Source organism: Ursus maritimus, unplaced genomic scaffold, assembly GCF_017311325.1.
Source record: "Ursus maritimus isolate PB19 unplaced genomic scaffold, ASM1731132v1 scaffold_6, whole genome shotgun sequence".
Lineage (NCBI taxonomy): Eukaryota > Metazoa > Chordata > Mammalia > Carnivora > Ursidae > Ursus > Ursus maritimus.
The window spans coordinates 50,653,654-50,680,856 of NW_024426774.1; the positions used below are offsets into that span (position 1 = coordinate 50,653,654).

The following is a 27,203-nucleotide window of genomic DNA, read 5'->3' on the forward strand; positions in this document are numbered from 1 at the left end:
AGCGAACAGTTTGGCCGCGTTTGTAAAAGGCCGCGGCAGGCGAAGAGAGAGGAGGTGAGGGCGGTCATCAGCTTGGGGGCCTGGGGCCGCGGGGGGGTGGAGCGCAGGGCAGGTAAGGGGGCCGTGTTGCCCGAAGGCGGGGGCAGCAGTGCGACGAGGGCGTAGAGCCGGGAATCCCAGCGGAGAGCCTGGCCTGGGAGCAGGGTGCCGGCCAGGTGATGCTTTTCTTGGGCCTACTTAGAACCGGAAGTGCGCCGTCGCGCGGGGAGGATGCCGGGAAGCAGGTCCCAGAATGGTGCTTCTGGGGGTGGGCCGGGTCCCGGAAGCCAGGTCGGATTCCCAGACTCGCGTCCGCAGGGCCACGGCGGTCCTTTTCCGCTATTCCGAGACAGCTCAGGGCTAATGGAAACCTAGGAATCGGGAGGCCTGGCTTCTAGGCATGTCCCTTACTTTTACTTGTGGTTTGCCAAGGAATCCTGTAAACTACAAACTCATGTTAGATTATCTGGTTGCTGGCTGTGAGACATTCATCAAATCACTACCGTCTTTGAGCCAATTTCTTCAACTCTAAGGTGGTAAATAGTACCCACTTTACTGGATCATGGTGAGCAGTACCTGAGTAAATGCATGGGAAGGGCTTACTTGTACTCAGTAAAAGTTAGCAAGTTTTATGTTTTATTCATGGTAATTATTCGTTCCCTTCAGTTACTCTTGCTTCGCAAGCATTAAACAGCATCCACCAAACTGTACAGCTCTACAGCTGAACGGTACCTGGATTAAAACGCACCACTTCCAGGAAGCATTCCTGGGTTAGCTCTCCTAGCATCAGCCCGTTTACACCATCTTGCTGAGGAGGCTGTATTGTAAACTTGGATTTTTTAGGCAGGATTCAAATACAGGTTCTTTTCTTACCTTTTTTTTTTTTTTTTAAGTTGAGGTAAAATTGACGTGTAACATACTAGTTTCAGGTGTACCACCTAATTCAGTATTTGTATACACTGTGAAGTGATCACCACAATAAGTGTACTTGTCAGTCACCATACAAAGTTAAAAAAAAAAAAAGTTTTTTTCCTTGTGATGAGAACTTTTAGGATTTACTCTCTTGGCAGCTTTCAAATATGCAATATGATATTATCTACTTTAGTCATTGTGCAGGACGTTACATTCCCATGACTTATTTTATATCTGGAAGTTTGTACCTTTTGACCCCCTTCACCCATTTCTCCTACCCTCCCACCCTCCCCTCCCCTCTGGCAATCATCAGTCTGTTTTCTGTATGTATAAGTCTTGCTTTGTTTTGTTTTTTTAGATTCCACATACAAGTGAAATCATATGGTATTTGTCTTTCTCTGTCTTATTTCACTTAGCATAATATCTTGGAGGTCCATCCACATCCTTGCAAATGGCAAGATTTCCTTCTCTTTTATGTCTGAGTAGTATTCCATGGTGTATTCCAGTATAGTATTCCATTTAAATGTGCACACACCCCCCAAATGTTTATCCGTTCATCCATCAGTAGACACTTAGGTTGTTGCCATATCTTGTCTATTGTAAATAATACTGCAGTGGACACAGGAGTGCATATATGTTTTCAAATTAGTGTTTTCATTTTCTTTGGCAAATACAGGTTCTTTACAAGTTGTGTTAATTGTTTGTAAATGCTTGCAATATAGAATCGATACTACGTGACACGAGTCCATGTTTAAAATGCCGTAGTATAAAACAGTGAAATGTAAGTCTCCCTCCTACTATTTCCCAAGTCCTAAAGTCACTTCTGAGACCATAGACGTGTGTGTGTATCCCTTCTTTTTTCTTTTTAAAACCAAGAGTATCCTACACGAAGTGACTTTTTTCATCCCACAGTATATCTTGATATGTCTTCCTTATCAGTACATATAGATCTATCTGATTCTATTTGGTGGCTTTACAGTAGCATATTGTATGCCTGTACCATAAGTTTTTTAGTCAGCTCTTAGACTGTTTGCATTCTTGGGCAGTTCTGGACAACTTTGCATGGGGTACCCTTGTACATGGGTACACGTGAGAGGAGAACTCATGAAGTCTTAGAAGTGGAATTGCTAAGTTAAAGTATCTGTTGTGCATTTATTTTATTTACATCCCTTTAAAGACGATGTTGCAGTTTACATCCCCACCACCCATGTGCAGTGCCTGTTTCTCCACATCTTCGTGAACACAGTAATAACATTTATCTTTTTTTGTCATTTTGCCATAGTATTATCTTGTTTTAATTTGCCTCTTGCTTATTGTAAGATAGAATTTTGGATGTTTAAAATCATTTTTGTTTCTTATTTTTCACAAGCTGTCTTTTCATGCTCTTTGCTCATTTTTCTAGTGGGTTTGTTTTTTTCTTATTGATTTGTGAAAAGCTCTTGTTTTTAAAAAAATTAGTTCTTTAGCATTTGCATTCCAAATATTTTCCCTCTATTTTAATGACACCTTTTTTAAAAAATTTGATTTTTTAAAGTAATCTCTATACCCAGTGTGGGACTCAAACTCACAACCCCAAGATCAAGAGTCACAAGCTCCACCAACCAGACCAGCCAGGTGCCCCTTTTAATGACTGCTTTATTAGGATTGCCTGGGTGGCTCAGTCAGTTAAGTGTCCAACTCCTGGTTTCGGCTCAGGTATTTGATCTCTGAGTTGTGGGATGGGGCCTAGTGTTGGACTCTGCGCTCAGCATGGAGTCTGCTTGTCCCCTCCCTCCCTCTCTAACCCTCCTCTCTCTCATAAATAAATAAATAAATAGGTAAATAGGTAAATAAATAAATAATAAAATCTTTTTTTTTTTTTTTAAGATTTTATTTATTTATTCAACAGAGACAGAGACAGCCAGCGAGAGAGGGAACACAAGCAGGGGGAGCGGGAGAGGAAGAAGCAGGCTCATGGCGGAAGAGCCTGATGTGGGGCTCGATCCGACAACGCCGGGATCACGCCCTGAGCCGAAGGCAGACGCTTAACCGCTATGCCACCCAGGCGCCCCCATCTTTTTAAAAAGCTTTATTGAAATATAATTCACATAACATCAAATTCTTAATTTTAAAATGGGTGAAATATTTGAATCGTATTTCCCTGAAGAGACAGATATGTCTAAATAAGCATGTAATATGTTGCTCAACATCATTATTCGTTAGAGAAATGCAAGTTAAAAGCACAGTGAGGTACCACTTTACACCTATAATCCAATGGCTATAATAAAGAAGACAATATAACACATGTTGGCCAGGAAGTAGAGAAACATGAGCCCTCCTACATTGCTGGTATGACTATAAAACTTTTTGGAAAACAATTTGATGGTTTCTTAAAAAGTTAAAGGTAGGGGCGCCTGGGTGGCACAGCGGTTAAGCGTCTGCCTTCGGCTCAGGGCGTGATCCTGGTGTTATGGGATCGAGTCCCACATCAGGCTCCTCCGCTATGAGCCTGCTTCTTTCTCTCCCACCCCCCCTGCTTGTGTTCCCTCTCTCGCTGGCTGTCTCTATCTCTGTCAAATAAATAAATAAATAACATTTAAAAAAAAAAAATTAAAGGTAAACCATATGACCCTGCAATTCCACTTCTAGGTATCTAGATACCTAAGAGAAATGAAGAGAAATGCATGTTAATGTTCTCAGCCGCATGTCCATAATAGCCAAAAATTGGAAACAGAACAGTTATCTGTCTGCTGGTGAGTGGATAAACAAAATGATATATCCATTGGATGGAATGCTTTTCAGCAATTTAGATAATGAAATACTGATACATGTTACAATATGGTTGAACCTTGAAAACAGCACGTTGTGTGAAAGAAGCCAGACATAAAATACCACAGACTGTATGATTCCATCTATACGCAATGTTCAAAAAAGCTAAATCTATACAGACAAGAAAACAGATTAGTGATTGCCTGGGGATGGGAATGGTAATTGACTGTGAACGGCCAGAGGGATCTTTTGAGGGTGCTAGAAGTGTTCTCAAACTAGATTAGAGTGGTGGATGCCCAACTCCACAAATGTAATGACTATCATTGAATCCTATACGTAAAATGGGTGAATTTTGTGGTCTGTAAAATATACCTCAATAAAGAGGTTTCTCTCTCTCTCTCTCTTTTTTTTTTAAGATTTTATTTATTTATTTGAGAGAGCGAGTACAAGCAGGGGGGACGGTGAGAAGCAGGCTCCCCACTAAGCAGAGAGCCTGATGGGAGACTCGATCCCAGGACTCTGGGATCATGACCTGAGCTGAAGGCAGACGCTTAACTGACTGAGCCACCCAGGCATCCAAAGAGGCTTCTTAAAAACAAAAACACAGTTGACAGCATATTATACTTGGCTGTTCTGTACCTTGCTTTTCCATTTAACATTTCTTAAAGATCTGAAAGATCAATACATAAAGAACTTACTCAGTCTTTTTTTAAATAGCTGTACAAGTATTTTATTTTATTTTATTTTATTTTATTTTATTTTTGGAAATTATTCCATTATATGGATACACCATAATTAATTCAACCAGTTCCTTCTTGATGGACATTAGGTTGTTTCTAATGTTTTGCTGTTACAAAAATGCTTCAGTGAATAGCCTTATGAATCCCACATTCCACATGTGGAAGAATATCTGTAAGGTAAATTCTTACTAGTGGAATTACTGTGTGAAAAGAAATGCAGAGGGGCACCTGGATAGCTTAGTCAGTTGAGCATCTGACTCTTGGTTTCAGCTCAGGTCATGATCTCATGGGTCTTGGAATCTGCTGGCATTTGGGCTCCATGCTCATCGGGGAGTCCACTTGAGGATTCTCTCCCTCTGCCCCTTTCCCCCACTCGTGCACTCTCTCTCTAAAATAAATAGATAAATCTAAAAAAAAATATTTAGAGAAAACGTCAGATAAGCCCAAATTGAGGGACACTGTATAAAATACCTCTGACTCTTCAGAATTATCAAGATTATGAAAAACAAGATAAGGCAAACTTATAGATCCAAGAAGACTAAGAAGACATGACAATTAAATGCAATATGGTATCTTGGATTGCAACAGAAAAAAGGACAAAGTCTAGTTTAGTTAATTATAATGCACCAATATTGGTTTCTTCGTTTTGAAGAATGTCCCATGGTAGTATATGATGTTAACATTAGGGGAAACTGAGTGAAAGGTATCTGGAAACTCTCTATCTTTTTTTCTTTTTTTTTTTTTAAGATTGTATTTATTCTTTTGAGAGAGAGAAAGAGAGAGAATGAACGAGCAGGGGGTGGGGAAGAGGGACAAGCATATTTCCCCCCTGAGCAGGGGAGTCCACTGTGGGGCTCGATCCCAGGACCCTGAGATCATGACCTGAGCCAAAGGCAGACGCTTAACCAACTGAGCCACCCAGGAGCCCCCTCTGTATTCTATCTTTGCAACTTTTCTGAGAATGTGAAATTATTCTAAAACAAAAAACAAAAAGTTTATTCTTGGGGTGCCTGGCTCAGTCAGTAGAGCATGTGACTCTTGATCTCGGGGTTGTGAGTTTGAGCCCCACATTAGGTGTAGAGATTGCCTAAAAATAAAATATTTTTGATTGATTGATTGATTGATTTTAGAGAGCACACACATGCATGCACAAGGGGAGGGAAGGGGCAGAGGGAGAGAATCTCAAGCAGACTCCCTGCTGAGCAGGAGCCTGATGCTGGGCTCGATCTCACAACCCCAGGATCATGACCTGAGCCAAAACGAAGAGTCAGACACTTAACTGACTGAGCCACCCAGGCACCCCATTAAAAATCTTTAAAAAAAGTTTATTCTTGGGCACATGGGTGGCTCAGTAGCTGTCACTCTTGTCATGATCCAGGGGTCCTGGGATCACCTGCATGGGCTCCCTGCTCAGCAGGAGTCTGCCTCTCTCTCTGCCACCCCCTACACTTGTGCTCTCTCTTATGCACTCTCACTCTCTCAAATAAATAAAGTCTTTTTTAAAAGAAAGTTTTTTTTTTAAGTGCCATTAGTGGGGAAACTGGTGAAATCCAAATAAAGTCTGTATACAGTAGAGTTAGTAGCATTGTACCAGTGTTAAAACCTTAGTTTTGACAAATGTCTCATGGTTAGGTAAAATGTTAACATTTTGGGGGCGCCTGGGTGGCTTAGTCGTTAAGCATCTGCCTTTGGCTCAGGGCATGATCCCAGGGTCCTGGGATCAAGCCCCGCATCTGGCTCCCTGCTCTGCTAGGAGCCTGCTTCTTCCTCTCCCACTCCCCCTGCTTGTGTTCCCTCTGTCACTGGCTGTCTCTGTCTCTGTCAAATAAACAAATAAAATCTTTTAAAAAAAAAATTGGGAAAGGGTGAGGGTATACGGGAATGTCTGTATGACTTTTTATCTTTTCTATAAATCTAAAATTATCCCAAAATTAAAATTAAATGTGCATTTGTAATTTTGAAAGATACTAACAAATTGCCCTCTACAGAGAATAATCAAAAAAGTAAAATAAAAAATAAAAGGAAAAAGTGGAATTCCTATGATGATGCTGAAACTATGGCACCTTAAGGCTTCACCGTGATAATTGGCAAACCAGTTCCTCCCTTAATGAGCAAAGTTGTTTTTTTCTACTTTAATGATATGTTAAGGAATCATCATCAATGAATTTTTAAAATTACTTTTTGTTAAGCTCTTTCACATATATGTATTTCACATACATATGTATATATTTTTTTCTGTTTTGCAAATGAAAAACACCCTGAAGCTCAGAAGTGAAACTTGGTCACAGAGATAATTGGTGGTAAAGGGCAAACTAAATCTTTCATGTTTTGACTTTGGAACAATATTCTCTTCTAAGAACCCATGTGTGGCTGAATGAAATTACCTACTAAAGCAGTTTATTGACCTGGAAAGGAACTGCTGTGTTAACAGGCTACTGTCTCTAGGTCAGGGGGTTTTAATGGGTGATTTAGCCCCCCGAGAGGACATCCAGCAATATCTGGAGACATCTTTATTTTTTTAACAACTTGGGGAGGAAGAGTTGACTACTACTGGCATCTAGTGGGTAGAGACCAGGGAGGCTACCAAACATTCTACAGTGTATAGGACAGTTCCCCACAACAAAGAATTATCCAACCCTAAATGGTAGTAGTGCCAAGATGAAAAAATCCTGCAATAGATCATATTTCACAAAACTTTATTCACGTAGTGGATACTCAACAAATAGTACAGTTGGGAGATTAATTCATAGCACCAGTGAAAAGGTGAGCATTCTTAGATGTTTTACAATTTGTTGATTTACAAATAGATTGTAGAATATGTGGAGGGAAAATATTTTATCAAGATCATCCTTTGGGGTCAGGGGGCAAGAGCAATACTAACAGCCTATTTCAACATCACAAGCAGATTATCTTAAAAAATATATCAAACTTTGGGGTTCCTGGTTGGCTCAGTCTGTAGAGCATGTGACTCTTGATCTTGGGGTTGTGAGTTCAAGCCCCATGTTGGGTGTAGAGATTACTTAAAAATAAAAAAATAAAATCTTAAAAAAATTAAATCTTTTTTAAATAGTTGAATTTTAGTTAATAATATGAGTGCTGAATTGGTGCCTGCAAATTTCTTTGAAATGATGGGGCGTCTGGGTGGCTTAGTCAGTTAAGTGGTTCAGGTCATGATCTCAGGGTCCTGGGATTGAGCCCCGAGTCAGGCTTCCTGCTCAGCAGGGAGTCTGCTTCTCCCCTCTGCCCCTCTCCCCCACTCGTGTGTGCACTCTCTCTCTCTCTCAAATAAATAAAATGTTTTAAAAAATTACTTTGAAACGCAATAAAAGAGGGATTGATGGATGGAAAAAAGAATAAATAGATATGTAATAAAGCAAGTAAAGTAAAATGTTAGTTGTAGAATCTAGTGGGTGGGCATGTGGAAGTTCACTGTAGAATTGTTTTTTTATATGTTTGAAATTTTTCTTTTTTTTAAAGATTTTTATTCATTTGAGAAAGAGAGAGACAGAGTGCATGAGCAGCAGGGAGAGACAGAGGGAGAAGCAGACTCCTCGCTGAGCAAGGAGCCTGACATGGGGCTCGATTCCAGGACCTGGAGATCATGACCTGGGCCGAATGCAGACGCTTAACCATCTGAGCTACCCAGGTACCCTATGTTTGAAAATTTCATAATATTGGAGGGGAAATCAAAAGCAGAGATTCACACTCTTTTTAGCAGACACTGGAAACCACATTGCTGATTTTGCTGGGTGACCTCAGGCAAGTTACTTTTTTTTAATGTCAATTTTTTTTTTAGAGATTTATTTATTTATTTTAGAGAGAGAGCATGAGCAGGAGGAGGGAGAGGGGGAGAGAGAATCTCAAGCAGACTCCTGACTGAGCACAGAGCCCAACTTGGGGGTTGATCTCAGACCCTGAGATCATGACCTGAGCCAAAACCAAGAGTCGGACGCTTAACCAACTGAGCCACCCAGGCGCCCCTCAAATTTTTTTTAGAATTTTATTGTTGTTGTTTTTTTTTTAAGTATTCTTTATGCCAAGTGTGGGGCTCACACCCACGATCCCAAAATTAAAAGTCACATGCTCTACTTACTGAGCCAGCCAGGCACCCCAGGTTACTTAACTTTTTAATTTTTGTGTGAAAGGTGGTGGTTGTTTGGCTCAAATGAGATGCTAGTATTGTGAGGTTCAAATGAAATAATGTAAAAGCAGTTTGAAAAGCTTAAAGCACTCTAAAATATACTGCATTACTATTAGGAGGGATGAGTACCTGGCCAGTTATATGTCATGGCTCTCGGTGTTCTTGACAACTCGGCATGTGATGACATTAGCACTGTTTCACCTGCTTTAAGTTGGAGGCACAAAACAACCGTTTCCATCACACTTTCTGTCAAATATTTTTCAAATATCTGCGGAAGACTTAGATTCCGATTCTTAGAGGAGAGAATCATACTATCTTTATAACCTTAATATTTTTTGTTGTTTTATTTATAGATTTCCAAGATCTCCACTTAGGGCAGTGGGAATCTTCTTTGACTCTGGAACACCAGGCAGGATCTTTGCCATTGGCTGGCCAAGAAGGAGGGGGCAGAATGTCTGCATTGTTACACCATAGAGTTCAAACTTCAAAAGACTTTGGGTTAAACAGTATCATTTACTCTGCAAATGATTATGTCTTTGCCTGTCCTCTATGATCATCACAAACGAATGAAACACCTTCCACGTCTTCCGAGTTCAGGTTACACTGTTTTCCAGAAGCTCTGGCAGCTGGTTCAGGTAGGATTGGGCTGGGTTTTGTGGGGACTGTTGGAAAGGAAAGAACTCATCTTTCCCGTTCTCCAGTTCTTGTTCAAATTAAACATCTGTGCATGTAAAAATTAGGTTACCTAATCTAGGTTGTTGTGTAAGACCATATTGAGCCTAGAGAAATGCTTTAGTTATTACATTAGGATTTTAAAAATATATAATGATATGAAAGGCCAGGGTTCCTTCACTTCTGTTTGATGGCTTAAGTGAATGTTCTGTTTGAGGGTACAATTTGAAAATGGTAGCTAACCTCTTTACGTTTTACTTTCTGTACGAAATATCATAATTGATTTTAACTTTGTGTATGTATGTGTATGAATGTATATTCATGCCGATGGGCTTATTGCTTTTTCTAGGGCCTTTGAGAAATGGAACCCAACTCTCTGAGGACTAAAGTCCCAGCTTTCTTGTCTGATTTGGGGAAGGCCACATTGAGGGGAATCAGAAAGTGTCCCCGATGCGGCACATACAATGGAACCCGGGGGCTGAGCTGCAAGAACAAGACGTGTGGAACCATATTCCGCTATGGTGCACGGAAGCAGCCTAGCGTCGAAGCCGTCAAAATCATCACAGGCTCTGATCTACAGGTTTACTCGGTGCGGCAAAGAGACCGGGGCCCTGATCACCGATGCTTTGTGGAGCTAGGCGTGTCAGAGACGACAATCCAGACGGTGGACGGGACAATCATCACTCAGCTGAGCTCTGGACGGTGTTACGTGCCCTCGTGCCTGAAAGCTGCCACCCAGGGTGTAGTGGAAAATCAGTGTCAGCACATCAAGCTGGCGGTGAACTGCCAGGCAGAAGCCACCCCTCTGACTCTGAAAAGCTCGGTCCTGAATGCAATGCAGGCCCCCCCAGAAACCAAGCAGACCATCTGGCAGCTGGCCACGGAACCCACAGGTCCCCTCGTACAGAGGATTACTAAAAACATTTTGGTGGTGAAGTGCAAGGCAAGCCAGAAGCACAGTTTGGGGTATTTGCATACATCCTTTGTGCAGAAAATCAGTGCCAAAAGCTTGCCCGAGCGCCGGTTCTTCTGCTCCTGCCAGGCTCTGAAATCACACAAGTCCAACGCCTCCAAGGAGGAGGTGGCCCAGAGATGTATTCATTTCTTTGCTTGCATCTGTGCCTTTGCCAGTGACGAGACATTGGCTCAGGAATTCTCAGACTTCCTAAATTTTGATTCCAGCGGTAGGTGGTGTGTTGACACAGTTACTCTGTTTTTCTAAAATGGCAATGAAAGAGTCCCACTGATGGCATTTGGAGATTGTCCTAGCAACCTTCAGAAGCAGTTGCTAGATAATTCAAATGAAAAGCCTTCCTTCTTTTAATCCCAGTCAGCACACTTGCATAAAGGTTGGTTGGTTGGTTGGTTGATTGGTTGGTTGGTTGGTTGGTTGGTTGAAATTAATGATCAAGAGACTTGGGCATTTTCACAGAGACAATGAATCTAGCAAAAGTTAGCTTTGCTTTTTTTTTTTTTCCACTTTTTCACAGATGCCCTATGTTAATAAAAACAAAGAATAAACAAACAAACAAAAAAAACCCTTTTATTTTGGGTTGCTTGCTTGTTTCTTATCTTTGAAAATGAGGGAAGCTAGTACCTGCTCAAAAGATCTTTAAAGACTGTACAGCAAGTCTTTTGTTGTGGTTTTTAACAGAGTTTATCTTGTAGGTGCTTTTTATTTTCATTTCTTTTTTTTTTTTTTTGTAAGATTTCATTCATTTGTTTGTGAGAGAGGAAGAACAAGCAGGGGGAGCTGCAGGCAGAGGGAGAAGCAGGCTGTCCGCTGAGCGAGGAGCCCGATGTGGGACTCAATCCCAGGACCCTGGGATTATGACCTGAGCTCATGGCAGCTGCTTAACTGACTAAGCCACCCAGGCATCCAGATTTATTTTCATTTCTTAATGATCTTTAGTTGGCAGTAGCTTCCAACTTTTTAGTTTTATTTCTCTGTAAAGTCTTTTATCATGCTAATGTTCCATGAACATAAACCTATGTCTTGGGGAGTTCTTTAAAGGAAATTATTTTAAAGCAGGCGATCACTCCATAATTTATTTTTTATAAATTCATTTTTCTCTAGGCAGGGGCCCGTACTTACTCTTGGATGGTATTAATAATTAAGAAATCTGTTGTATTTTAGGTCTTAAAGAGGTTATTGTGCCCCAGTTAGGTTGCCATTCAGAATCGACAGTAACAGCCTGTGAGTCCACTGCCTCTAAGCCAAAGAAGAGGAAGAAGGAGGAAGTACCTGGTGAGAAGCTGTTTGGGTTATTTGGTGGTGTTGTCTTTAGAGATTGTTTTACTGTATTTTACATGTTTCACTGAATCTTAGCAAATACAAAAATAATGTTTGTTATTTTTTTTCCCCGAAAAAAGTTTTATCCTCCATTGATGATTCTTTGTACAGTTGGTTCTTTTGGCATAAGTATAAGATCCAACCAGACTATACTTTTATTATTGTATATGTTGTTTAGCCCTTAAACATTTGGACTAGTCTTACACCTTAATCTGCCTTAGGACAGTGTTATGAAGTTTTCATCCATAGAGTGTTTTTAAAAATTTGTGACAATGGTTAATTATATTTTCCAAACTAATTTAAGAGTATAGTTTCTTAACTTCATTTTCAATATGTGGCACCATATATATATTTTTTCTCTTTTAATGTAAGAGTACCAGTGTCGGTTAAGTAGCAAAATAATCAATATGAAAATACTGTTCTAATAAATAAGTATTAAAAGACCTAGACTCTAAACAAAAGAAAAATATTCCAGTCCACACCTGTGGGTAAACATTTTTGTGGGTAGAGTATTTTTAGAGGTGGGTCAGATTGTCATATACAGGAGTTTTGGTGGTGGGATGTTGGAGAAAGGTGGAGGAACAAAGTGACATGGGCATTTCTGTTTTTAAGAAGTAATTCTGACAGCAATATAGAGCAGAGATTGTTGTTACATGTTTACTTATTAGTCTTTCCTAAGAAAACCTGAAATTCAAAAAAAAAGTTCTTTTTTTTTTTAAAGATTTTATTTATTTGAGAGAGGGAGAGAGAACGAGCACAAGCAAGTGGGAGGGGCAGAGGGAGAGGAAGACGCAAACTCTCTACTAAGGAGGAAGCCTGACCTTCGGCTCTGTCCTAGGACCCTGGGATCATGACCTGAGCCGAAGGCAGACGCTTAACCGACTGAGCCACCCAGGCACCCCCAAAAAGAAAGTTCTGATCCTTTGACTCAATAGACCTGATTCTAAATAATTTGGTTTTTTTAAGATTGATTAATTTATTGTTTAGCTTTATTTCTTTCATTTTTATTTTTATTTTTTTTAAGATTTCATTTATTTACTTGAGAGAGAGAGAGCACAGAGGGAAAGAGAGAGGGAGAAGGAGACCCCCACTGAGCAGGGAGCCCAACTCGGGGCTTGATCCCAGGACCCCAAGATCATGACCTGAGCTGAAGGCAGACGCTCAATCGACTGCACAGGCACCCCTTTTTATTTTAGAGAGAGAGAGAGTGAGTGTGTATACATGTGTAAGCAGGGGGATTATAAATAATCTTTTATAAGAAAATAATCCTTGATACAGGAAAAACATTTTGTCCACAGATATTCATTTTACAGATATTTATAATATTGAAAAATTAGAAACAAGGGCCAACCTCTAGGGATAGTTAAATAAGCCATGATAAAGCTACTTGATAGAATATCAGGTAGCCATTAAAAATTATTATTAAAAGGGCGCCTGGGTGACTCAGTCGGTGAAGCGCCTGTCTTGGGCTCAGGTCATGATCCCAGAGTCCTGGAATGGAGCCCCACATCAGGCTCCCTGCTCAGTGGGGAGTCTGCTTCTCCCTCTACCTGCCTCTCCCCCTGTTTGTGCTCTCTCTCTCACTTGCTCACTCTCAAATAAATAAAATCTTTTTAAAAACTATTATAAAGAATTATAAAAATTATTATAAAGAATTATTATAGGGGTGCCTGGATGGCTCAGTCAACTGAGTGTCTAGGTCTTGGTTTTGGCTCAGGTGGTGATCTCAGGGTCCTGGGATCAAGCCCCGCAGGAACCCCACTTCATGCTCAGCGCAGAGTCTGCTGGAAATTCTCTCTCCCTCTCTGTCCACCCTTCCCCCTCCTCATGCACGCACACACACTCTTTTTCTCTAAAATAAATAAATCTTTAAAAAAAAAGAAGAATTATTATAGGTGCCCCTGGGTGGCCAGTCGTTAAGCATCTGCCTTTGGCTCAGGGCGTCATCCCAGGGTCCTGGGATTGAGCCCTGCATCGGGCTCCCTGCTCCGCTGGGAGCCTGCTTCTTCTTCTCCCACTCCCCTTGCTTGTGTTCCCTCTCTCACTGGCTCTCTCTGTCAAATAAATAAATAAAATCTTTTTTTTTTTTAAGATTTTTTATTTTTTATTATTATTATTTTTTTATTTGACAGAGATAGAGCCAGCCAGTGAGAGAGAGAACACAAGCAGGGGGAGTGGGAGAGGAAGAAGCAGGCTCATAGGGGAAGAGCCTGATGTGGGGCTCGATCCCATAACGCCAGGATCATGCCCTGAGCCAAAGGCAGACGCTTAACCGCTGTGCCACCCAGGTGCCCCAAATAAATAAAATCTTAAAAAAAAAAAAGAATTATTATAAAGAAATGTTTAGATAACTCAGGTAAGAAACAATGCTCAGTTAAATTTGAGTTTCATACAAACAATAAGTAATTTTAGTATAAGTATGTCCCATGCAATATTTGGAACATTCTTATATTTAAAAAAGTATTTATTTGAAATTCAGAATTTTTTTGCTAAATTTGGCAATCCTGATATAATCACAGTTACTTAAAATCACAAAATCAGTTAAATCAACTATTCATACACACACACACAAACACACACACACACACAGACAATAGCTCACCAGAAAATTGATAGTGATTTTCTGAGAGGTGGGAACAGTGGGTGAATTTTTTTCTTCTTTTCACTTGTAGGTCCCACACCCCGATTTTCTGTAAAGAGCATATAAAACTTAAAATGTTATGTATAAAGTGTAATGCTAATTCTTTCTAGAAGCTGAAGCTAACTTAGAAATTAACAAAGATGTTTTAGGTTTTAGACTCTTCAGAAATTAATACTGGATCAATTTCTGCTCTGCAGATGTGTTATTAAACACTAATGATTTGTGGTTTAGGTGCGCAGACGAACAGTTCACTACTGCCTCAGGATGCAGTGAGCAGTCATCTAAGGAAAAGTGGCCTGAAAAAACCTGTGGTTGCTTCTTCATTAAAAAGGCAGGGTAAGTTTCCCTTCCCCAGGGGACGCTAAGGAGGTGGGAGATCTTCCTAAAGAAGCCCAAAGGAATATATATGGAAAGAAATGTTGCATGTTATCCCCCAAAGAGGGCTAAGATAAACACGACCAGGCACTGAGGCTGAGGTCTGTTCTGTTCCACTGGTTTCCAATCCCACTCAAAGCCAAATCGTGTTCTTTTAAATAACAAATGCAGCAAAAATTACTTCGTGTTTTGGCAGCACGTGTTCTGTAGGATATTTTCCTTTTGTTGCTTTTTACCCACATGCAGTTGGCATGGAGCCTCAGAGTTGAAGAAGAAACATATTTTACAGTTATGCAGTAATAAATATTTGTTGAGAAAGACAAATATAATCTCTTCTCCAAAGTTCTACGTTTGGGGGCACCTGGCTGGCTCAGTCAGTAGAGCGTGCAACTCGATCTCAGGGTCGTGAGTTTGAGCCCCACGTTGGGCGTAGAGATTACTTTAAAAAATAATAAGTAAATAGGGGCACCTGGGTGGCTAAGTGTCTGCCTTCCGCTCAGGTTATGATCCCAGGGTCCTGGGATTGATTCCCACATGGGGCTCTTTGCTCAGCAGAGCGTGCTTCTCTCTCTGCCTGCAGCTCCCCCTGCTTGTGCACGCTCTCTCTCTCTCTGACAAACAAATAAAATCTTTAAAAAAAAAAAAAAAAGTAAATAAAATAAAAGTCAACATGTGTTAAAAAAAATTAATTTTGAAAACATACCTAAAAACAGTAGCATGGGTATCATTTTGAACGTATGAGACAAAACGACTTAATTTGAACATAACTTATATATTTACTTTTCTCATCAGAATAATTAAATTTGTACATTTGGAAATCAACATTTTCTTTTTTTTTTTTTTAAAGATTTTACTTATTTATTCGACAGAGATAGAAACAGCCAGCGAGAGAGGGAACACAAGCAGGGGGAGTGGGAGAGGAAGAAGCAGGCTCATAGCGGAGGAGCCTGATGTGGGGCTCTATTCCAGAACGCCAGGATCACGCCCTGAGCCGAAGGCAGACGCTCAACCGCTGTGCCACCAGGCGCCCCTGGAAATCAACATTTTCTTAACTCTCATATATTATGGCTGGGTGATTAAAAACCAGATATCATCCCTGCTCTCATACTCTGGTTTTGAAGATAAGACCAGTACATAAATAGGAACTAATACAAGACCTAATCATAATTAACCAATTAATTAAGAAGTTACACATTCCAGGAATAACTGTTTTTGGAAGGTCAGGGAGTGTGATCAAAAATATCAGGTAGGGAGTGCTAGGTGGCTCAGTCAGTTAAGCAGCTGCCTTCAGCTCGGGTCATGATTCCAGGGTCCTGGGATCGAGCCCCAGTTGGGCTCCCTGCTCAGCAGGGAGTCTGCTTCTCCCTCTCCTCACCACTTGTGCTCTCTATCTCTGTCACTATTTCTGTCTCTCTCTCAAATAAATAAAATCTTAAAATATATATATATATATATATGTGTGTGTATATATATATATATATATATATATGACTTGAACTTTAAAAAATATCAGGTAGAAGGTTTTTGTTTTTTTTAAGATTTTATTCACTTAAGAGAGAGGGAGAGAGCATGAGTGGGGGAAGTGGCGGAGGGAGAGGGACAAGCAGACTCCCCTCTCAGTAAGGAGCCTGATACAGGGCTCTGTCCCAGGACCCTGAGACCATGACCTGAGCTGAAGTCAGATGCTTAACCAACTGAGCCACCGGGCACCCCAGTTAGAAGATTTTTAACAAATTTTCATCACTTCCTTTGGTGCAAAGAAAAAATAAAATAGAATAAAATAGCTTTTCATCCAAATTATCACTATATACATTTACCTAATGAGAATTTAGTTTCAAATGAATAGTAGCTATGACATCATCATCTCCTGATTTATAGATCTCTAAAGCAGCCATTATACAAGGCCATTCTTCAATTCGCAGTTGACTTTTTTTCAAAGTTTTTTTTTGTTTTTCAAAGATTTTATTTTTTTAAAGATTTATTTATTTATGAGAGAGAGCGAAAGAGCAGGGAGGAGGGGGAGAGGGAGAAAGAGTCTCGGGCAGACTCCAAGCTGAGCGCAGAGCCCGAAGTGGGGTTTGATCTCATGACCCTGAGATCAGGACCTGAGCCAAAACCAAGAGCCAAAACCGACTGCACCACCCAGGCGCCCCCCCAAAGATTTTATTTTTAAGTAATCTCTGTACCCAACATGGGGCTTGAATTCACAGCCCCAAGATCAAGAGTCACATGCTCTTCCAACTGAGGCAGCCAGGCGCCCCTTCAATTTCCAGTTTAATGTTGAAAGGCTGCAAACTTACTGTGGTTAATAATCTTAAACCCATGTATCTCCACAGTTTTTCACTTCTTTTTTTCTAGAAGGATTCTTAAAAACAAACAAACAAACACCTAGAATCTTCCATTTCACTTAATGTATCTAAATTTCTTTGAATTTCATCTTATTGCCCTTTTCTGTACAAAATCCGCAGCTTTTTCAAACTTCAGCTACTGCTGTTTCTATAAAAAAAGATAAAAGTTACTGAAAAGTTTTTGTTTGTTTTTCCTAGCCTGTGGTCAGCTGTTAGATGAGGCCCAAGTGACCTTATCCTTCCAAGACTGGCTGGCCAGTGTCACAGAACGCATCCATCAAACCATGCACTATCAATTTGATGGTAAGTACTGGTCATCTAATGTGGCTATTGCGGAAAGGAGGAGAAATTAAAGTAGTTGTGTTGTAGTTCTATTCTGGGTTTTTTTTAATTAAGTTTTTATTTTAGTTCTAGTATAGTTAGCATACAGTGTTGTATTAGTTTCAGGTGTACAGTATAGCGATTCAGCGATTCCATACCTCACCCAGTACTCATCACAAGTGTACTTCTTATATCCCCATCACCTAGCTCCCCCATCCCCCAACCCACCTCCCGTCTGGTGACCATCTCTTTGTTCTCTGTTGTTAAGAGACTGGTTCTTGGTTTCTCTCTTCTTTTTTTCCCTTTGTTCATTTGTTTTGTCTCTTAATTCCACATATGAATAAAGTCATATGGTATTTGTCTTCTCTGACCGACTTACTTATCATTATACTTACTCTCTGGCTCCATCCGTGTCATTGCAAATGGTAGTTCTATTCTGTTTTTGTTCTTGTTTTACGATTTATTTATTTAATGTAGGGAGAGAGTGAGAGAGCGAGCAGGGGGGAGGGGCAGAGGGAGAAGGAGGGAGGCTTAAGCAGACACTGCGCTGTGCATGGAGCCCAACAGGGGGCTCCATCGCAGGACCCTGAGATCATGACCTGAGCCCAAATCACAAGGCGGAGGCTCAACTGACTGAGCCACCCAGACATCCCTAAGAGCCACTCTAAGTTATATCCAGGCAGGTAGTGGTTCTGGATGTTTCCCCTCTGTTGGGGCTAGCCTCTTGGGCAGTTTTTTGTGTTTTGTTTTTTAAAGGTTCATCCATTTATTATAGAGAGGGGGTTGCAGAGGGGCAGAAGGAAAGAGAATCCCAAGCAGACATCCTGCCAAGCGTGGAGCCTGATGTGGGGCTCGATCCCATGGCCCCAGGATCATGACCTGAGCCAAAGCCAAGAGCCAGACGCCCAACCGACTGAACCACATAAGCGCCCTGGCTTTTTTTGTTGTTTTTTGTTTTTTATGTAAGCTCTACACCCAATGTGGAACTTGAACTTATGACCCTGAGATCCGGAGTTTCATGCTCTACCCACTGAGCCAGCCAGACACCCCCCACTCTTGGACAGTTTTTAAGGAAAAATCTGAACTCTTCTGACCCCTCCCCTGAACACTCTTTCTGCTGACTTTTTGTTGACCCTTGTGTCTTGCAAGTTGCTTTAAGAGGTTTGTTAAATATTTTCAAACATTTTGCCTGCTTTGGGATCATATTCAAAGAGAAAGGCCAATGCTTATTGGATCAACAGTGTCCTGACTTTGGGGTCTGTGGCACTCATGGCCCAGACCATCTCAGTGGGTGCTTGCCCTTACTTCGCTTGGACATGAATGCACATAGCAAATGCCTGGGGACAGTGAGCGGGATTGAATCAAGTTTACCTTCTCAGTTCACCCTCATTGTTCTCATCTCATTTCAGATACTCTTTAAGGGAAAAGTCTGGGCTGTGGTGGTGTTTACAAAACATGGGATTTGAAGAGTCCTCTTTGGTGGATGACAAGGGTCTGCTGTATTTGTTACAATGGGGAGGGATCAAGAGTAGGGCTGGTGACAGTGCTTGACTCATAAAGGTCAATCAAAGGCTTCTTTTTGCCTCTGTATAAAGCAGCCTCCGTGGCAGTTTTCGTTATTACTGCCACCCAGTTTCATTCCTTGCACTTCTCCCTACACGTCAGAAAGCCCACTGAGTTTCTCCAAACGAGTTTCTTCTTATTTGCTGTAGGCAAACCAGAGCCACTGGTCTTCCACATTCCTCAGTCCTTTTTCGACGCCCTGCAACAAAGGATATCTACAGGAAGTGCAAAGAAACGGCTTCCCAACTCCACCACAGGTACGGGATTTTTTCCCTCAGGAATAGCAGTAGATGTCTTGACTTTAAAGAATCTTGTTTAGAAAAACCATGTGAGATTTTCAGGATTGGGACGTTGAGTCACATACTCAGGGCATGAAGCCAGTCAGCTGTGGAGTAACGATCACCCTCCTGAAGGCCCCACACTTATTCCAGTAAAAGGTAATGGAAAGACTCAGAAAGCACAAACTTGGTAAACGAATAATGAGGTGCAATAACGGTGCCCACCAAGAAGTTTGATGTTTTTTATTTATTTTATTTATTTTAAAGATTTTATTTATTTGGGAGAGAGAGAGCATGAGCAGGGCAGGGAGGGGCAGAGGGAGAGGGACAAGCAGCCTCCCCACTGACCAGGGAGTCCAATGTGGGGCTCGATCCCAGGACCCCGAGATCATGACCTGAGCCGAAGGTAGATGCTTGGCTGATTGAGCCACCCAGGCGCCCTGAAGTTTGATATTTTTTAGATATAAACCCATTCCAAAAAGCATTGCAAGCTCCAATCATTACTTGGGCTGGCTTCTTGGAAGCATATTGAAGTATGTGTCAAAAACAAAAATTTGATTTTCATGATTCCCAATTTTTTTTTTTTTTTAAAGATTTTATTTATCTATTCAACAGAGATAGAGACAGCCAGCGAGAGAGGGAACACAAGCAGGGGGAGTGGGAGAGGAAGAAGCAGGCTCATAGTGGAGGAGCCTGATGTGGGGCTCGATCCCAGAATGCTGGGATCACGCCCTGAGCCGAAGGCAGACGCTTAACCGCTGTGCCACCCAGGCGCCCCCATGATTCCCAATTTTTGATGAAGGAAGATTTTATTTGTAGAGTAATTCTTGGGCTTGGAACCCTTTATTAGAGTTACATTATTGTGCATATGTCTTGGTTTTCTATTATATCTTCTACTAGAAATATCAAGATACTTACTCGGTAGTGTAAGGAAATAAGGAGGAGGAAAGGATGGCTCGGTGGCAAATAGCCCAAGAGTAACAACAGCTGGAAATTGACGCTATTTCTTTAGTTAGTAGTTATTTGAGGATATGACAGGGACTATTTGAGGTTTAATTCTTTGAATAGTACGAGCTGTGAATCACTGTTTAGGGCCATAAAAATCTTTGTCTTCACAGCTTATCTATCTGAGGCAGCGTTGATTCTTTCTTTCACGTTAAACTTAGGTCTTCTAATACATTAATTTTAATACATCCTTTCGCTATTTTTGCAGGCGCTTTGGTGAAACCCTTTGTAATCCTGCAGACAGGGCAATAGAGTGGCAACCACGTTAACTGGCTTAGACTCCGTACAATCCTTTTAAGAACTATAATTTGACTTCTGATATATCTAAAGTTGTAAGAGATTGTAGGAGGCTATCTTATAATGGAATCCAGTGTGTGTGGCTGTACCAGACAAAGAAATAAGTCTCTAAGGTAGCAAAAACAAATAGCGTCTCAAAGAAGCATCAGAGACTTTATTGAGCAGAAATCCATATCATTTATTGTCACATTTCTCCAAACCTATTACAGATTTGCCTCTAGAATTTCGTTTTCAAAGTGCTGAGATTCTATAAGGAGAGGATAGCACTGCACTGAACTTTCTAGAAACTGGATAACAAATACAATGAAAGAGAATGTTATTTTTTGGTAGTCTAATCTTGTTCCCTTTTTACATTGAAGCTTTTGTTCGGAAAGATGCCTTGCCACTGGGGACCTTTTCCAAGTATACCTGGCATATCACTAATATCCTGCAAGTTAAACAAATCTTAGATACCCCGGAGGTAAGAGGATATTTCTACAATCGTAGGAGGGCAAAGAGGGGAAGAGAGAGAAGCAAGTGCAAGAAGTATGTTTGCACCAGTTCCTTGAGTTACAGGCACCAAAGAGAATTTCTTTTTCTCATACTAAGAGATTATTCAGAAATATTCATGGCTGTATGGTGCTGACTGTGATTTTAATGGTTATTTCCTATGGCTTGAAAAAGTATCTTAAGTTGGAATATTCCTTTTCCTTGCCTTTGGGATCAGAAAACAGAGATCATTTTTCTTATAAATTAAATAATGAACCCCTACTAGCTATGGGGAGCCCTAGATCAACTGGCAGGGAGCTAGAAAGTATATAAATAATTTGAGATGATATACTATTTGTAAAGTCAATGAACACAGCACAGTTAAATGCTTCTCTGCAAACTGCAATCTAGTCTTCATTAGAGAAATGACCCTTAATTAATTTGTGTTCTTTTTTGCAAGGGAAATAGTAGACATTTTTAAACATTTTCTTTTTCAAGCAGATCCTGAAAATTTGAGGTTTTCCCCTTCCTACAGTAATGGAATATTGTAGAAAATTCAGCATAGTGTGATTTGATACATTAAGATTAGCTTGATTGGAAGGCATTGTTACATTCAGAAAAAGAATAAGTTGTTGGGTAGCTATAGAACTTACTTGTGAACCCTCGAAAAGGCTTGTGTTAGCACTAAAAACACTTGAGAAACTTCTTTAAATGTCAGATGTCACAGAGACAGCTTCTGGCCTGGAGCAGGGGTTCAGGGAGGCAGCGTTAGGTGAGGGAAGAGAGCTAAGAATCATGGAGTGTCTGTCGGCTGGGCATTACTTACCTGCATCACCTCATTCAAACTCACAACCATGCGTTGGTATTAACTGTATTTTGCAGATGAGAAACAGGCCATGAGAAGCTCACCCTGCTGTTTAGTGGCAAAGACCAGTTCAAGTTCTGTCTGGCTCCGTCCTAAGGATGGTGTGAAGCATGCAAGGTGTGAGGTCTGCTGTAGGTGCTGTCAGTGGAGCATTTAGAAGAATGATGCTAGCAGAGCAGCAGGGGAAGGAATAAAACTGATTTGAGAGCAAGTCCATGCCCGTAGCCATTGGATAGCCGTGAAGATGTTAGGGGTTCAGTTCATATGCACTTTGGCTGGGGTTCACCTTAAAGTTACAGAAGAAAAAGGAAAGCCATGAATGATGTAAAGGAGAAAAGGCAGATTTGTCGACAGTATTTACTTGAAAATACAAGAGGACGTTGTAATTAATTGGAGTGTACTGAACAAAAAAGAATTAGTGAAAGATGTGTTGTCATCCAGATGTTTGTCTACTTTAAGTTTCTCCTTTCTCACCTTTCTTGGTATTGTCTCTGTGTCCAGATGCCCTTGGAAATCACTCGGAGTTTTATCCAGAACCGCGACGGGACTTACGAGCTGTTTAAATGCCCTAAAGTGGAAGTAGAGAGCATAGCAGAAACCTATGGTCGTATAGAAAAGCAACCCGTGCTGCGACCCTTGGAACTAAAAACTTTTCTCAAAGTTGGTAAGTGAAATTGTGTTTCCAATAGTGCATCTTCCTCGGAGGGTCAGCCTTGTGCTTTGCACTGCCCTAGACTTTGCATCTTGACCTTAAACAAAGAAGACACAGTCATTCATCTTGTAAAGGCCATTATGGAGCAAAGTGTTTTATGTCTTTTGAAACAGTGCTTTTAAAATAAAATTACAGGGGCGCCTGGGTGGCTCAGTCGGTTAAGCGTCTGACTCTTGATTTCGGCTCAGGTCATGATCTCAGGATCGTGAGATGGGGCCCGGTGTCAGGCTCTGTGCTAGACTTGGAACCTGCTTGAGATTCTCTCTCTCTCTCTCTCTCTCTCTCTGTCTACCCCTCCTTACCCCCTGCTTCTGCACAGGCTCTTTCTCTCTCTCTCCAAAAAAGTAATTAATTAATTAAATGACAGGGGGCATCTAGCTGGCTCAGTTGGTGGAGCACATGTCCCATGTTGGGTGTAGAGATGACTTAAAAATAAAGTCTTTAAAAATAAATAGAATAAAATAAAAGTGGGATGCCTGGGTGGCTCAGTGGGTTAAGCGCCTGCCTTCAACTCAGGTCATGATCTCAGCATCCTGGGATCAAGTCCAGCATTGGGCTCCTTGCTGAGCGGGGAGCCTGCTTCTCCCTCTGCCTGCTGCTCCCCCTGCTTGTGCTCGGTCTCTCTCTCTCTGACAAATAAATACATAAAACCTTAAAAAAAAAAAAAAAGAATAGAATAAAAGTAACACATGTTCATTATAGAGAAATCATAGATTTCATTATAAAGCATCAAAGAGAAAAATAAACCATCTATAATCCCATGTACCATAGAAGACATCACCAGTAGATTTTGGTATCTACTCTCTTCTGTGCATGAAAAGAATTTATAAAACATGGGATCATACCTCAGCTGCTTTTTTAACATAAAAATATACCATGAACAGTTTTCCCTATCTTCAACATTATTTTTTAACTTTTTTTTAAAGATTTTATTTATTTATTTGATAAAGAGAGACACAGCGAGAGAGGGAACACAAGCAGGGGGAGTGGGAGAGGAAGAAGCAGGCTCCCAGCGGAGGAGCCTGATGCGGGGCTCGATCCCAGAATTACAGGATCATGCCCTGAGCCGAAGGCAGACGCTTAACGACTGAGCCACCCAGGTGCCCCTATTTTTTAACTTTTTTGTTATAAAACATACATAATATAAAACTTTTCTAAGTGTATGTATGGTTCTCAGGCATTCAGTACAATTAAGTACATTTACATTGTGCAGCCGTCACCACCATCCACCTCCAGAACTTTTTTGTCTTCCTCCATGGAAACGGTACCCATTAAACAGTAACTCCCCTGGTCCCTGGCAACCACCATTCTATTTGCTGTTTATTAATTTGACTACTTTAGTTACCTCATCTAAGTAAAATCATACAGTATTTGTCTTTTCTCTGACTGGCTTATTTCGGTCAGCATAACGTCCTTAGGTTCATCCATGTTGGAGCATGTGTCAAAATTTCTTTCCTTTTTTTTTTTTTAAAGTGAGCACTATGCCCAACATCAGGCTTGAACTCACGACCCCAAGGTCAAAATGTGCACACGTACTGACTGAGCCAGCCAGGTGCCCCATAGTTTTGAAAGCTATACTATATTATTTTTATTTATTTATTTTTAAAGATTTTATTTATTTAGGGGTGCCTGGGTATGGGTGGCTCAGTCGTTAAGTGTCTGCCTTCGGCTCAGGTCATGATCCCAGGGTCCTGGAATCGAGCTCCACATCAGGCTCCCTGCTTGGCTCTCGCTACCTCTCTCTCTGTCAAATAAATAAATAAAATCTTAAAAAAAAAAGAAAAGAAAAGAAAATGGGGGGAAAAAAGATTTTATCTATTTATTTGTCAGAGAGAGAGGTAGCGAGAGAGGGAACACAAGCAGGGGGAGTGGGAGAGGGAGAAGCAGGCTTCCCGCCAAGCAGGGAGCCCGATGTGGGGCTCGATTCCAGGACCCTAGGATCATGACCTGAGCCGAAGGCAGATGCCCAACTGTCTGAGCCACCCAGGCGTCCCTATACTGTATTATTATTATTATTATTTTTAAAGATTTTATTTATTTATTTGACAGAGAGAGAGGCAGTGAAAGAGGGAACACAAGCAGGGGGAGTGGGAGAGGAAGAAGCAGGCTTCCCGTTGAGCAGGGAGCCCGATGTGGGGCTCGATGCCAGAACACTGGGATCATGACCTGAGCCGAAGGCAGACGCTCAACGACTGAGCCACCCAGGCGACCCCCTATACTGTATTATTTTTAATTCTGCTAGTGTTTTATATTTTTTTCAAGAGCATTCTTTAACCTGAGTTTTTCTTTTTTTCCTAAAGATTTTATTTATTTGTTTGTTTGTTTGAGAGAGAGCAGGAGCAAGAGGGAAAGGCAGAGGGAGAAGCAGACTCCCCACTGAGCAGGGAGCCTGACATGGGGCTCAATCCCAGGACACTGGGATCACGACCTGAGCCGAAGGCAGACACTTAGCCGACTGAACCACTCAGGCGCCCTCCCTGAAATTTTCTTTTGGATAGATATACCAGTAATCACTTTTCAAACTTCCCTTGATTCTTCTTGTCTTAGTTTTTTTTTTTTTTCTTCTTTTTTTTATTCCTGAACAGAGTAACATCTGTCCAGCCTCAAATTTTGGAATGATACTAATCAATGTTTCTTTCTTTCTTTTTTTTTCTTGTCTTCAGGCAACACTTCCCCAGATCAAAAGGAGCCAACACCTTTCATTATTGAGTGGATCCCAGATATCCTTCCCCAGTCCAAGATTGGCGAGCTGCGGATCAAGTTTGAGTATGGTCACCACCGAAATGGGCATGTTGCGGAGTACCAAGACCAGCGGCCACCACTGGACCAGCCCTTGGAACTGGCCCCTCTGACCACCATCACTTTCCCTTGAGGCAAAACAAAACAGTCTTTTGCTGCTAAATTTGCACATCCCCACCCCTTGACAATTTTAAATACTAGTTAGGCATTTAGATGGCCCCATTCCTTAGTGAACTGCTCTTAGCTAAGATGCAATTTCTCAGCGCATTCGAGTGGATTCTGTTGAAGAAAAACTCTTCTTGTAAATGGCCTTTTGGTGCTGCTGTGTACAGTCTTCATTATAAATCGGGTGATATGTCTGGCTAGAATTTTAAAGGAACAAAAAGGAAACCAGCTAGCTCACTTTCCTTCTTAAAGGACTCCTATTTTGAGTTTGTTTCAACCTTTTTCTAATTCTCTAAGAAGTTAGCAGCACTCTGCCTTACACCAACAGTGTTGGAAAGTTAATAATACCCTGGTTAGGGCAGAATGTTAAGGACCATCCTGACAGAGTTCCAGTCATGCCCTTTTATCCTGTTCTCAAATAAAGCACAGTGTCACTAGTTTTTCCAAAGTATATCTCATGTTGGCCTGATTATAAAATTATAAACCATTGGGGAGATTTAAGTAATAGTGAAATAGGAAAAAGAGGTCCGTGTGTCAAGGGAATATTGACATCTCAAACTAATGCTTCAATTGCTTATTTCATTCATATTTATTTCCTTCTTTATTCTCGAAAAAGTTTAATAGCCAGTAAGATTCAATTCCTATTGCTGAATTTATTGATCGCGGAATGGAGATACTGAAAGACACAGAAGTGGAAGCCTGCCTTCAAGGAGAAAAGAAGGGAATGAACATTTCCTATATGCCTACTATGTGCCAGGCACTCTCATTTACATTCCCAATCATTTTTCTCATTTAGTCCTCATTATTCTTTGAATTTAGGCATTACCCTTTTTTTAAGTTAAAGAGACAGCCTCTCTGAGGTTATCTTAGTGGAAACAGCATTAAAAATAATGTTTCCTTTTACTGCAAAGGACATGTTCTTTCTACTTTGTCATGTTGCTTTGATATAAATTCCTTGTAATCCGTTGTCCTTGAGAACACAAGAAAAATCCATACAAAGGAGGCTCTTGGTTTTCTTTTGACTGCAAGTAACAAAAACCCAACTCTAACCAGCTCAGGCAAAAACTGTAATGAATGACTGGTTCATGGACTCTAAAATAGGGCTGGACAGCCATTCTGGGGTGGCACTGGGGTGTGACTAGGCCTCCAGAACCCTGGAGCCCTCATGCATGTGACACATCCCTGTCTCTCCTGGGGTTTTGGGCCAGAATTCTGGCTCACGAGATGCCTGAAAGTATGACTTCCACCTCCACACTAGCACAGGACTGGCCGCTCTGCTCTGTCTCTCCTCCAAAGGGCAAAGACCCAGACGAAAGACTCTGATTGGCATTTTTGGTAAAAGGGGGAGCTGGCCCCCTACAAAGGGGAGACGGGTAGGCAAATTAAGTGTCAGTCCTGTGTGGTTGAGGGGATGGCTTGTGTGGAGAGCTCACAAATGCTTTAGACGGTGGTGGAATTCCTTGAAGAGACTCCGGAGAAGTCCACAGAGAACTTAGAACTTGCACTGGGCTTTAAGGGAGAAAGGGTTTGTATAGATATAAAGAGAAATTAAAATTAGGTGAAGCAGAGCCTTCCTGACAAGGAAGAATACCTAAGGAAACATACTGGTTGGCCCGTTCAAGAAACCCTTCAACCTGAGTACTTTGAGGACAGTAGTCACAGCTTTTTGACCAAAACAGATCTGTGAGTGACAGACAATGCCTGGGTCTAGCAGTACTTGACTGTATAGCCACAGGGACGAGAAGAACCATAGAGGCCATAAAACAGGTGGCTGGGACAAATGATCCACCCAAAGAAGTGCACACTCAGGTGCTAAGGTCTTCACCCAGGACCACCCCAGCCCACCATCACAGCCCATCAAAATCTGGAATGGGGTTCAGA

At 41.2% G+C, this 27,203-nt stretch overlaps 1 protein-coding gene across 4 annotated transcripts; it reads left to right on the forward strand.

The window, feature by feature from the left end:
- On the forward strand, positions 1–26,315 carry CUNH2orf42 (chromosome unknown C2orf42 homolog). Of its 4 annotated transcripts, none has more exons than XM_040623344.1 (10): positions 1–54; positions 8,934–9,215; positions 9,602–10,436; positions 11,390–11,500; positions 14,418–14,522; positions 17,108–17,212; positions 18,943–19,050; positions 20,733–20,833; positions 22,208–22,370; positions 25,082–26,315. In XM_040623344.1, the coding sequence occupies exons 3-10, from the start codon at positions 9,614–9,616 to the stop codon at positions 25,288–25,290; spliced, it is 1,725 nt and encodes a 574-aa protein (XP_040479278.1). In that variant the 5' UTR covers positions 1–54; positions 8,934–9,215; positions 9,602–9,613; the 3' UTR covers positions 25,291–26,315. The 4 variants fall into 4 exon arrangements, with proteins under 4 accessions (XP_040479278.1, XP_008698181.1, XP_008698182.1 ...); XM_008699959.2 differs by lacking the exon at positions 1–54 and adding an exon at positions 86–215; XM_008699960.2 differs by lacking the exon at positions 1–54 and adding an exon at positions 262–604.
- Positions 26,316–27,203: the final 888 nt, after the last annotated feature.

Excerpts from the sequence above, each read along its gene's own strand:
- CUNH2orf42 (XM_040623344.1), top strand. The coding sequence starts at position 9,614 with ATGGAACCCAACTCTCTGAGGACTAAAGTCCCAGCTTTCTTGTCTGAT. Across the intron at positions 11,501-14,417 it reads GAAGAAGGAGGAAGTACCTG|GTGCGCAGACGAACAGTTCA; the intron begins GTGAGAAGCTGT and ends TTTGTGGTTTAG. Across the intron at positions 17,213-18,942 it reads CATGCACTATCAATTTGATG|GCAAACCAGAGCCACTGGTC; the intron begins GTAAGTACTGGT and ends TATTTGCTGTAG.